The 12,232-nt window shown below is 46.9% G+C and overlaps 1 protein-coding gene across 1 annotated transcript; it reads left to right on the top strand.

Annotated features, from left to right (window-relative positions):
• Positions 1–2,067: 2,067 nt before the first annotated feature.
• On the top strand, positions 2,068–11,957 carry LOC135533965 (MAGUK p55 subfamily member 4-like; the record flags this gene model as incomplete). The annotated part of the gene is made up of 4 exons (XM_064961142.1): positions 2,068–2,251; positions 9,653–9,882; positions 11,190–11,267; positions 11,874–11,957. Coding segments are annotated over exons 2-4 (381 nt in total), but the record flags the coding sequence as incomplete, so codon positions are not given.
• Between the last annotated feature and the right edge of the window lie 275 nt (positions 11,958–12,232).

The raw sequence follows: 12,232 nt of genomic DNA, 5'->3' as shown, positions 1-12,232 counted from the left end.
GTATATAATTTAAATTGAAAAACTCAGTGTTGAATCAAGTGTTGTGTTTTGTACCGGTTCATCAACCAGGTGCCATGGAAACGGAACATCGAACATCTCCTCCCATTTATTTTGCAACCTGCACGGCGCAGCTGTCAACATGTTTGTCCTCAGATGAAACTGGTATATTTTTCTATTTAATCTCATTTCCTTTCAGCCAATTAGTATCTTTAATATGGCAGACAAACAAGTTCCCTACCTTCTCTGTAATACTGCAACCAGTTGGTTTAAAGTGTGGATTGAGCAGATATTCCTTCTCCCTTTTCCTCTTGTCTCCTCCATTTTCTGTGGTCGTGCTGCAAATCAATTGGTTGTAAATCTGGATTGAGCAGATATTCCCAGATATTTTAGATTGCTGCATATGTGACTTAACTCTTCCATTTCCAGTCAAAATGTCATTAATACATATAAAACATTTTGTTTTATCCATAAATAGTGTTGTTTTGTTGAATCAGTATATTGGGTTTAACCATAATAAATAATGTTGTTTTGTTTAATCAGTATATTGGGTTTAACCATAATAAATAATGTTGTTTTGTTTAATCAGTATATTTGCGTTAAACCATAATAAATAATGTTGTTTTGTTTAATCAGTATATTTGCGTTACACCATAACATTCGTCGTAATATTTCTTGTCTTTTCTGGAGGATAAGTAATTGTTTAAGAAAAGGGCTTTAATCTGTATAAAGGGAAAAAGCCATTTTTTGATCAAAGGATGAGCCTTCCATAATAATCTACTGGAGAACCATTTGGGGTTTAAGTATAATTTATATATGATTGAAGCTTTTAGTGAGAGGTTTAAGGCTGTCGTATTTCATCCACTAGGCTACCCTGCCGCCTCTACACTCTAATCACTAGTCTACCTGCCTCCTCTAACCACTACATTTACATTTACATTTAAGTCATTTAGCAGACGCTCTTATCCAGAGCGACTTACAAATTGGTGAATTCACCTTCTAGACTACCTGCCTCCTCTACACTCTAACCACTAGGCTACCCTGCCGCCCCTACACTCTAACCACTAGGCTACCCTGCCGCCTCTACACTCTAACCACTAGACTACCTGCCTCCTCTACACTCTAACCACTAGGCTACCCTGCCGCCCCTACACTCTAACCACTAGGCTACCCTGCCGCCTCTACACTCTAACCACTAGGCTACCCTGCCGCCTCTACACTCTAACCACTAGGCTACCCTGCCGCCTCTACACTCTAACCACTAGGCTACCCTGCCGCCTCTACACTCTAACCACTAGGCTACCCTGCCGCCTCTACACTCTAACCACTAGGCTACCCTGCCGCCTCTACACTCTAACCACTAGGCTACCCTGCCGCCTCTACACTCTAACCGCTAGGCTACCCTGCCGCCTCTACACTCTAACCACTAGGCTACCCTGCCGCCCCATCTACTTCACCATCCGCCCATTTTATTGGTAAACAACAAGGTAGTGTAAACACTCTGTCTTTTAACGATCCAATACATAACATGGTGCACTTGTCCCAATTAGGTTTTAGTACAGAGAGGCTAGAAACGTGATCAAGATCTTCAATGAGACTGTGCCATTTCACTTGTTCCTGCCAGTCCTTAATGCCAGCCGGCCCTCTGGTTTACAACAGAAAGACCTGTTCCTGCCAGTCCTTAATGCCAGCCGGCCCTCTGGTTTACAACAGAAAGACCTGTTCCTGCCAGTCCTTAATGCCAGCCGGCCCTCTGGTTTACAACAGAAAGACCTGTTCCTGCCAGTCCTTAATGCCAGCCGGCCCTCTGGTTTACAACAGAAAGACCTGTTCCTGCCAGTCCTTAATGCCAGCCGGCTCTCTGGCGAGGCTAAAAACAGAAAGGGTTAAGAAGCTTTGTGTGCCAGTTTAGGACTGCCAATGAAGAGTGCTCTGCTCCCTGAGAGAAGAGGAGAGAGGGGGAGGGGAAACGAGGGGGAGGAGAGAGGGAAAGAGGGGGGAGATAGAGAAGAGATAGCTCTGTTCATAGCTCTGCTGCTGGCTCAGAGATTAACTGGGATAGAGAGGGATTACAGTCTGCCTTCCCCAGGAACGCTTTGTTGTAAAATCACAGACATGTTGTCACCGGGACTGTGTACTTTGTTCTGAAACATGACCTAAAATATAAGGTGATCGTCACTGGAGAGACCTGTTTCACTGAAGACACCTGTTTCACGAGGTCAGGGGTGAAGGATTAAGGAAGTGTCTTGAAAAGGTAAAATTTCATTTTTTACTTTTGTTAACATTGATTGTTAAGTTTGTTGTCAGTGATGGCTTGCCTGTATCAGAGAGAGTCAACTATTTGGATAAACGTAGCTATCACAATCAGTCATACCGCTGATCACATATATACAATCCACTCTAGTCGTTTTGTTCTACTCTAGTCTTCCTCGGGTCATATTAAATTGTAGTTTTTCTTTGTACTCAAAATATTAGCTATTCATTTTACAGTACAATCTACCATCTGACCTCATCCAAGGACTTTAATCACAGTATAATAAATCCCTCATTATATAAGAGAAAATTATCTGAGGTTTGTTTTAGCATTTAATCCCTGACTTCATCCAAATGTTTACTTTTAGAACAGATCACCAATGTCAATGGAAGTTAACCCTAACCCGGATGTGTGGTGATCAGTGAGGGTGAAGATAAGAGGTTCCAGGAACCACATTCTGAGTATTGGTAAACGTTAGCTACATCCTCTATTGTAAAACACGGACAGTTGACGAGATCAACGTGTTTGCACAGCATATTGTTTAGTGCATATCTATCTAGTGGAGTTGTCTTCATACATGGCATAAGTTCTTTTTTTAAGCTGCACTAGACAGACACCTGGCTGGGGCACTAGACAGCCACCTGGCTGGGGCACTAGACAGCCACCTGGCTGGGGCACTAGACAGACACCTGGCTGGGGCACTAGACAGACACCTGGCTGGGGCACTAGACAGACACCTGGCTGGGGCACTAGACAGCCACCTGGCTGGGGCACTAGACAGACACCTGGCTGGGTCACTAGACAGACACCTGGCTGGGGCACTAGACAGACACCTGGCTGGGGCACTAGACAGCCACCTGGCTGGGGCACTAGACAGCCACCTGGCTGGGGCACTAGACAGACACCTGGCTGGGACACTAGACAGACACCTGGCTGGGGCACTAGACAGACACCTGGCTGGGGCACTAGACAGACACCTGGCTGGGGCACTAGACATACACCTGGCTGGGGCACTAGACAGACACCTGGCTGGGGCACTAGACATACACCTGGCTGGGGCACTAGACATACACCTGGCTGGGGCACTAGACAGACACCTGGCTGGGGCACTAGACATACACCTGGCTGGGGCACTAGACATACACCTGGCTGGGGCACTAGACATACACCTGGCTGGGGCACTAGACAGACACCTGGCTGGGGCACTAGACATACACCTGGCTGGGGCACTAGACATACACCTGGCTGGGGCACTAGACAGACACCTGGCTGGGGCACTAGACATACACCTGGCTGGGGCACTAGACAGACACCTGGCTGGGGCACTAGACAGACACCTGGCTGGGGCACTAGACCGACACCTGGCTGGGGCACTAGACAGACACCTGGCTGGGTCACTAGAGAGACACCTGGCTGGGGCACTAGACTGACACCTGGCTGGGGCACTAGACAGACACCTGGCTGGGGCACTAGACAGACACCTGGCTGGGGCACTAGACAGACACCTGGCTGGGGCACTAGACAGACACCTGGCTGGGGCACTAGACCGACACCTGGCTGGGGCACTAGACCGACACCTGGCTGGGTCACTAGACAGACACCTGGCTGGGTCACTAGAGAGACACCTGGCTGGGGCACTAGACTGACACCTGGCTGGGGCACTAGACAGACACCTGGCTGGGGCACTAGACAGCCACCTGGCTGGGGCACTAGACAGACACCTGGCTGGGGCACTAGACAGACACCTGGCTGGGTCACTAGAGAGACACCTGGCTGGGTCACTAGACAGCCACCTGGCTGGGGCACTAGACAGACACCTGGCTGGGTCACTAGACAGACACCTGGCTGGGTCACTAGAGAGACACCTGGCTGGGTCACTAGAGAGACACCTGGCTGGGTCACTAGAGAGACACCTGGCTGGGTCACTAGGGAGACACCTGGCTGGGTCACTAGGGAGACACCTGGCTGGGTCACTAGAGAGACACCTGGCTGGGTCACTAGAGAGACACCTGGCTGGGTCACTAGAGAGACACCTGGCTGGGTCACTAGAGAGACACCTGGCTGGGTCACTAGACAGACACCTGGCTGGGTCACTAGACAGACACCTGGCTGGGTCACTAGACAGCCACCTGGCTGGGGCACTAGACAGACACCTGGCAGGGGCACTAGACAGACACCTGGCTGGGGCACTAGACAGACACCTGGCTGGGGCACTAGACAGACACCTGGCTGGGGCACTAGACAGACACCTGGCTGGGGCACTAGACAGACACCTGGCTGGGGCACTAGACAGCCATCTGGCTGGGGCACTAGACAGACACCTGGCTGGGGCACTAGACAGACACCTGGCTGGGGCACTAGACAGACACCTGGCTGGGGCACTAGACAGACACCTGGCTGGGGCACTAGACAGACACCTGGCTGGGGCACTAGACAGACACCTGGCTGGGGCACTAGACAGACACCTGGCTGGGGCACTAGACAGACACCTGGCTGGGGCACTAGACAGACACCTGGCTGGGTCACTAGAGAGACACCTGGCTGGGTCACTAGAGAGACACCTGGCTGGGGCACTAGACTGACACCTGGCTGGGGCACTAGACAGACACCTGGCTGGGGCACTAGACAGACACCTGGCTGGGTCACTAGACAGACACCTGGCTGGGGCACTAGACAGACACCTGGCTGGGTCACTAGACAGACACCTGGCTGGGTCACTAGACAGACACCTGGCTGGGGCACTAGACAGCCACCTGGCTGGGGCACTAGACAGCCACCTGGCTGGGGCACTAGACAGACACCTGGCTGGGGCACTAGACTGACACCTGGCTGGGGCACTAGACAGCCACCTGGCTGGGGCACTAGACAGACACCTGGCTGGGTCACTAGACAGACACCTGGCTGGGGCACTAGTCATCCACCTGGCTGGGGCACTAGACAGACACCTGGCTGGGGCACTAGACACCAGTGAGACCGGAACCTCCCCTTTAACATGCAATAATACCAGTGAGACCGGAACCGGGCGGCAGGGTAGCCTAGTGGTAAGAGCGGTGGACCAGTAACCGAAAGGTTGCAATTTTGAATCCCGAGCTGACAAGGTACAAATCTGTCATTCTGCCCCTGAACAGGCAGTTAACCCACTGTTCCTAGGCCGTCATTGAAAATAAGAATTTGTTCTTAATTGACTTGCCTAGTAAAGGTAAAAAATGCAATAATAGGGTTAGTTTGTGTAGTAGTGAGGTTTTAATGGGTGTAGGGTTAGTTGGTAGTGAGGTTTTAATGGGTGTAGGGTTAGTTGGTAGTGAGGTTTTAATGGGTGTAGGGTTAGTTGGTAGTGAGGTTTTAATGGGTGTAGGGTTAGTTGGTAGTGAGGTTTTAATGGGTGTAGGGTTAGTTGGTAGTGAGGTTTTAATGGGTGTAGGGTTAGTTGGTAGTGAGGTTTTAATGGGTGCAGGGTTAGTTGGTAGTGAGGTTTTAATGGGTGTAGGGTTAGTTGGTAGTGAGGTTTAAATAGGTGTAGGGTTAGTTGGTATAGTGGTGAGGTTTTAATGGTTGTAGAGTTAGTTGGTATAGTGGGGAGTTTTTAACGGGGTAGGGTTAGTTGGTATAGTGGGGAGGTTTAATTGGGTGTAGGGTTAGTTGGTAGTGAGGTTTTAATGGGTGTTGGGTTAGTTGGTAGTGAGGTTTTAATGGGTGTAGGGTTAGTTGGTATAGTAGTGAGGTTTTAATGGGTGTTGGATTCGTTGGTAGTGAGGTTTTAATGGGTGTAGGATTAGTTGGTATAGTGGGTAGGTTTTAATGGGTGTAGGGTTAGTTGCTATAGTGGTGAGGTTTTAATGGGGTAGGGTTATTTGGTATAGTGGGTAGGTTTAATGGGTGTTGGGTTAGTTGGTATAGTAGTGAGGTTTTAATGGGTGTAGGGTTAGTTGGTATAGTGGGGAGGTTTTAATGGGTGCAGGGTTAGTTGGTGGTGTTTTAATGGGTGTAAGGGTTAGTTGGCAAAGTAGTGAGGTTTTAACGGGTGTAGGGTTAGTTGGTAGTGAGGTTTTAATGGGTGTACGGTTAGTTGGTAGTGAGGTTTTAATGGGTGCAGGGTTAGTTGGTAGTGAGGTTTTAATGGGTGCAGGGTTAGTTAGTAGTGAGGTTTTAATGGGTGTAGGGTTAGTTGGTATAGTGGTGAGGTTTTAATGGGTGCAGGGTTAGTTGGTAGTGAGGTTTTAATGGGTGTAGGGTTAGTTGGTATAGTGGTGAGGTTTTAATGGGTGCAGGGTTAGTTGGTAGTGAGGTTTTAATGGGTGCCGGGTTAGTTGGTAGTGAGGTTTTAATGGGTGTACGGTTAGTTGGTAGTGAGGTTTCAATGGGTGCAGGGTTAGTTGGTAATGAGGTTTTAATGGGTGCAGGGTTAGTTGGTAGTGAGGTTTTAATGGGTGTACGGTTAGTTGGTAGTGAGGTTTCAATGGGTGCAGGGTTAGTTGGTAGTGAGGTTTTAATGGGTACAGGGTTAGTTTGTATAGGGTTGAGGTTTTAATGGGTGTAGGGTTAGTTGGTATAGTGGCGTGTTATTATTGTGTGCAGGGTTAGTTGGTAGTGAGGTTTTAATGGGTGCAGGGTTAGTTGGTAGTGAGGTTTTAATGGGTGCAGGGTTAGTTGGTAGTGAGGTTTTAATGGGTGTACGGTTAGTTGGTGTAGTGGTGATGTTTTAATGGGTGCAGGGTTAGTTGGTAGTGAGGTTTTAATGGGTGCAGGGTTCGTTGGTAGTGAGGTTTTAATGGGTGCAGGGTTAGTTGGTAACAAAGTTTTAATGGGTGTAGGGTTTGTTGATTTCGTGGTGAGGTTTTAATGGGTACAGGGTTAGTTAGAATAGTGGTGAGGTTTTAATGGGTGCAGGGTTAGTTGGTAGTGAGGTTTTAATGGGTGCAGGGTTAGTTGGTAGTGAGGTTTTAATGGGTGCAGGGTTAGTTGGTAGTGAGGTTTTACTGGGTGCAGGGTTAGTTGGTAGTGAGGTTTTACTGGGTGGGGGGTTAGTTGGTAGTGAGGTTTTAATGGGTGCAGGGTTTGTTGGTAGTAAGGTTTTAATGGGTGCAGGGTTAGTTGGTAACGAAGTTTTAATGGGTGTAGGGTTAGTTGTTTTCGTGGTGAGGTTTTAATGGGTACAGGGTTAGTTAGAATAGTGGTGAGGTTTCAATGGGTGTAGGGTTAGTTGGTAGTGAGGTTTTAATGGGTGTACGGTTAGTTGGTATAGTGGTGAGGTTTTAATGGATGCAGGGTTAGTTGGTAGTGAGGTTTTAATGGGTGCAGGGTTAGTTGGTAGTGATGTTTTAATGGGTGCAGGGTTAGTTGGTTGTGAGGTTTTACTGGGTGCAGGGTTAGTTGGTAGTGAGGTTTTAATGGGTGTACGGTTAGTTGGTATAGTGGTGGGGTTTTAATGGATGCAGGGTTAGTTGGTAGTGAGGTTTTAAGGGTCCAGGGTTAGTTGGTAGTGAGGTTTTAATGGGTGCAGGGTTAGTTGGTTGTGAGGTTTTACTGGGTGCAGGGTTAGTTGGTAGTGAGGTTTTACTGGGTGCAGGGTTAGTTGGTAGTGAGGTTTTACTGGGTGCAGGGTTAGTTGGTAATGAGGTTTTAATGGGTGCAGGGTTAGTTGGTATAGTGGTGAGGTTTTAATGGATGCAGGGTTAGTTGGTAGTGAGGTTTTAATGGGTGCAGGGTTTGTTGGTAGTGAGGTTTTAATGGGTGCAGGGTTAGTTGGTAGTGAGGTTTTAATGGGTGCAGGGTTAGTTGGTAGTGAGGTTTTAATGGGTGCAGGGTTTGTTGGTAGTGAGGTTTTAATGGGTGCAGGGTTAGTTGGTAGTGAGGTTTTAATGGGTGCAGGGTTTGTTGGTGTGGAAGGCCCACTTTTGTTCGTTTTCACCTCCCCTTTGTGTCACAAAGTGTTATGAATTGACACTCCAGAACAGTAGGATACAGGCCACACAGTAGGTGGCGGCATATACATCTACCAAATGTTTGCGGACCGTCATAATACCATAGAAAAAGAAAAGAGGAAGAGACTCAAACACGCTTTTCCATGTATGAAGCTGATATTCAATGGGCTCATGGCAGTACGGTTCCATTACATTCTTTTTTACATATCTATTTTTCTGTCTCTATTGTCTGTCTCCAGTGTGTCTTCATCTCTATTGTCTCTGTCTCCAGTGTGTCTTTATCTCTATTGTCTCTGTCTTCAGTGTGTCTTTATCTCCAGTGTCTCTGTCTCTATTGTCTCTGTCTCCCCTGTGTCTTTATCTCCAGTGTCTCTGTCTCCCTTGTGTCTTTATCTCTATTGTCCCTGTCTCCCCTGTGTCTACCTCTATTGTCTCTGTCTCCCCTGTGTCTATCTCTATTGTCTCTGTCTACCCTGTGTCTTTATCTCTATTGTCTCTGTATACCCTGTGTCTATCTCTATTGTCTCTGTCTCCCCTGTGTCTTTATCTGTATGGTTTCTGTCTCCCTTGTGTCTTTATCTCTATTGTCTCTGTCTCCCCTGTGTCTTTATCTCCAGTGTCTCTGTCTCTAGTGTGTCTTTATCTCTATTGCCTCTGTCTCCCCTGTGTCTTTATCTCTATTGTCTCTGTCTCCACTGTGTCTATCTCTATTGTCTCTGTCTCCCCTGTGTCTATCTCTATTGCCTCTGTCTCCCCTGTGTCTTTATCTCTGTTGTCTCTGTCTCCCCTGTGTCTATCTCTATTGTCTCTGTCTACCCTGTGTCTTTATCTCTATTGTCTCTGTATACCCTGTGTCTATCTCTATTGTCTCCGTCTCCCCTGTGTCTTTATCTCTATGGTCGCTGTCTCCCTTGTGTCTATCACTATTGTCTCTGTTTCCCCTGTGTCAGAGATGTCTCTAGCATTACCTCACTAGATTACACCACCCCCTTCTGTGTGCTCTATTGTATCTGCATTTGTTTCTCTCTGTCTCTGTGTGTCCTTTGCCGCTTCCTGTCTCTGTCCCTGCTCCTGTTCCGGTCCCTGCCTCTCCCTGTCTCTCTTCCTGCCCTTGTCTCTTCTTCTGCCTATCGCTTTCTCTGACCTTATCCCTGCCTGTCTCTGTCTCTTCTTCTGCCTGTCTCTGTTTTGGTGTCGGTCCCTGCCACTTCTTCTTTATGTCTCTGTCCGTGTGACTGTCTTTGTTCTGGTCCCTATCTCTGTTCCTGTCCATGTCTCTGTCTCTTCTTCTGCCTGCCTGTGTTTCTATCTCTGTTCAGGTCCCTGTCCTTGTCTCTCATCCCTGTCTGTGTCTCTATCCCTGTCTCTGTTCAGTTCCCTGTCCCTGCCTCTTCTTCTGGTTAACTATGTGCCTGTCTCTGTCCAGGTCTTTGTCTCTGTTTCTGCTGTATGTCTTTATCTCAATCCCCCCCCTCCCCAGGTCTGACAGAGATGCTGTCCAGTGTGGCAGAGGAGGTGAGGCTGTCCAGTGTGGCAGAGGAGGTGAGGCTGTCCAGTGTGGCAGAGGAGGTGAGGCTGTCCAGTGTGGCAGAGGAGGTGAGCCTGTCCAGTGTGGCAGAGGAGGTGAGGCTGGCTATCCACAGTGACATCAGTCGGTCTGAAGTCCTCTACAGCCTTCTCAGTGCCCCCTGGCTACAGTCCCTACTCAAGGTCTCAAATCTTTTTTTATTTTTTATACAGTCTCTGCTAAAAGTCTGTCATATTTATTTGTATTTATTTATTTCTGACCATTAATCCAACCCCTTTATGAGCCAAACCATACGTCACCCAGATTTTGGCCATACATCTTGGTATTACCTGTATATAATACTACCATAATGACAGCTTTAAGTGTTAGTTAGCTTCTTATCAACCATACATGCTGATTGTACCTAATAATCCATACTTTTTAATCAATACCTTTTAATCCATACTTTTTAATCAATACCTTTTAATCCAAAGTTTTTAATCCATACCTTTTAATCCATACTTTTTAATCAATACCTTTTAATCCATAGCTTTTTAATCAATACCTTTTAATCCAAAGCTTTTAATCCATACCTTTTAATCAATACCTTTTTAATCAATACCTTTTAATCAATACCTTTTAATCCATTCCTTTTTAATCAATACCTTTTAATCAATACCTTTTAATCCATACCTTTTAATCCATACCTTTTTAATCCATACCTTTTTAATCCATACCTTTTAATCCATACCTTTTTAATCAATACCTTTTAATCCATACCTTTTTAATCAATACCTTTTAATCCATACCTTTTAATCCATACCTTTTTAATCAATATATTTTAATCCATACCTTTTAATCCATAGCTTTTTAATCAATACCTTTTTAATCAATACATTTTAATCAATACCTTTTAATCCATACATACAGACAAACATGATAGTGACATGGAACATGAATTATATGTATCTAATGCTTGTTATCTTAGTCGCTACGCTAGCCCTCTTTAATTTTATATTGGTGTTTTCTACAGTAGTCACTATGCCGACCCTCTTTAATGTTACCTTGTTATCTTGGTGTTTTCTACAGTAGTCGCTACGCTAGCCCTCTGTAATGTTGGCATTTTCTACAGTAGTTGCTATGCTAGCCCTCTTTAATGTTATCTTGGTGTTTTCTACAGTAGTCACTATGCTTGCCCTCTTTAATGTTATCTTGTTGTTTTCTACAGTAGTACGCTAGCCCTCTGTAATGTTGGTCTGTAATGTAGGCTGTTCCTACAGTAGTCGCTACGCTAGCCCTCTTTAATGTTTTCTACAATAGTCGCTACGCTAGCCCTCTTTAATGTTTTCTACAATAGTCGCTACGCTAGCCCTCTGTAATGTTGGTGTTTTCTACAGTAGGCGCTACGCTAGCCCTGTTTAATGTCATACCCAGTGCCGATCTGTCTGTTTTGTCTCTGTGTAATGAACAGGTGAAGATGCATTGTATTGCATGTCTGTTCTCTCTACAGATCTATGAGTGTCTACAGAAGTTCAGAAGGCTTCCACCCAGTCCCTACCTGCCCTATGCCTCTGGTCTCTCTCATGAGGTCAGTCCACCCAGTCCCTACCTGCCCTATGCCTCAGGTCTCTCTCATGAGGTCAGTCCACCCAGTCCCTACCTGCCCTATGCCTCAGGTCTCTCTCACGTGGTCAGTCCACCCAGTCACTACCTGCCCTATGCCTCTGGTCTCTCTCATGAGGTCAGTCCACCCAGTCCCTACCTGCCCTATGCCTCTGGTCTCACTCACAAGGCCAGTACCTCGGCAGGTAGCCTAGTGGTTAGAGCGTTGGACTAGTAACCGGAAGGTTGCTAGATCAAATCCCGAGCTGACAAGGTAATCTGTCGTCCTGCCCCTGAACAAGGCAGTTAACCCACCGTTCCTAGGCTGATCTTAATTGACTTGCCTGGTTAAATAAAGGTAAAAATAAAAAGTGCACTAGACTCTTAGGGAGTGTCTGAATTGGCACCCTTTTCCTTATATTTTTACCAGGGTCTAAAGTAGTGCACTATATAGGGAGAAGGGTAGCATTTAGGACGTACCCTCACTCTCCGACAGAGAACGAGATGACTTGGGCTAACAGTGCAGCCCACAACATCATGAATGGCCGCTAATGGTATTGATCTTGTGTTTGTTTGTGTGCCTGTTTAACAGATCCTGTCCAACATCAGAGCAGTACCAGCCCCGTCCCCAGAGGCCAGACAGCTCTATAGTCTACTGAAGTCACCCCATCTACAGGTAAGCTGTGGGAGCTTTCATTCACCTTATTCAGACCGTTGGGCTTTTACTGTCAGAACAGATTAAACTACTTGTGGCCTTCTCCCACTAGCGAGCTAACCCGGACACCAGCGTGCTAACCCGAACACTAGCGTGCTAACCCGAACGTTAGCATGCTAACCCTCTGTTGATCTTTGTTCCTCTTTGCTGACTGACTGACTGGCTGGTTGGCTAACTGACTAACTGGCTGGTTGGCTAACTGGCTGGTTGGCTAACTGACTAACTGACTAGTCGGC

Source organism: Oncorhynchus masou, unplaced genomic scaffold, assembly GCF_036934945.1.
Source record: "Oncorhynchus masou masou isolate Uvic2021 unplaced genomic scaffold, UVic_Omas_1.1 unplaced_scaffold_2849, whole genome shotgun sequence".
Lineage (NCBI taxonomy): Eukaryota > Metazoa > Chordata > Actinopteri > Salmoniformes > Salmonidae > Oncorhynchus > Oncorhynchus masou.
This window is presented reverse-complemented; position numbering and strand designations above follow the sequence as displayed.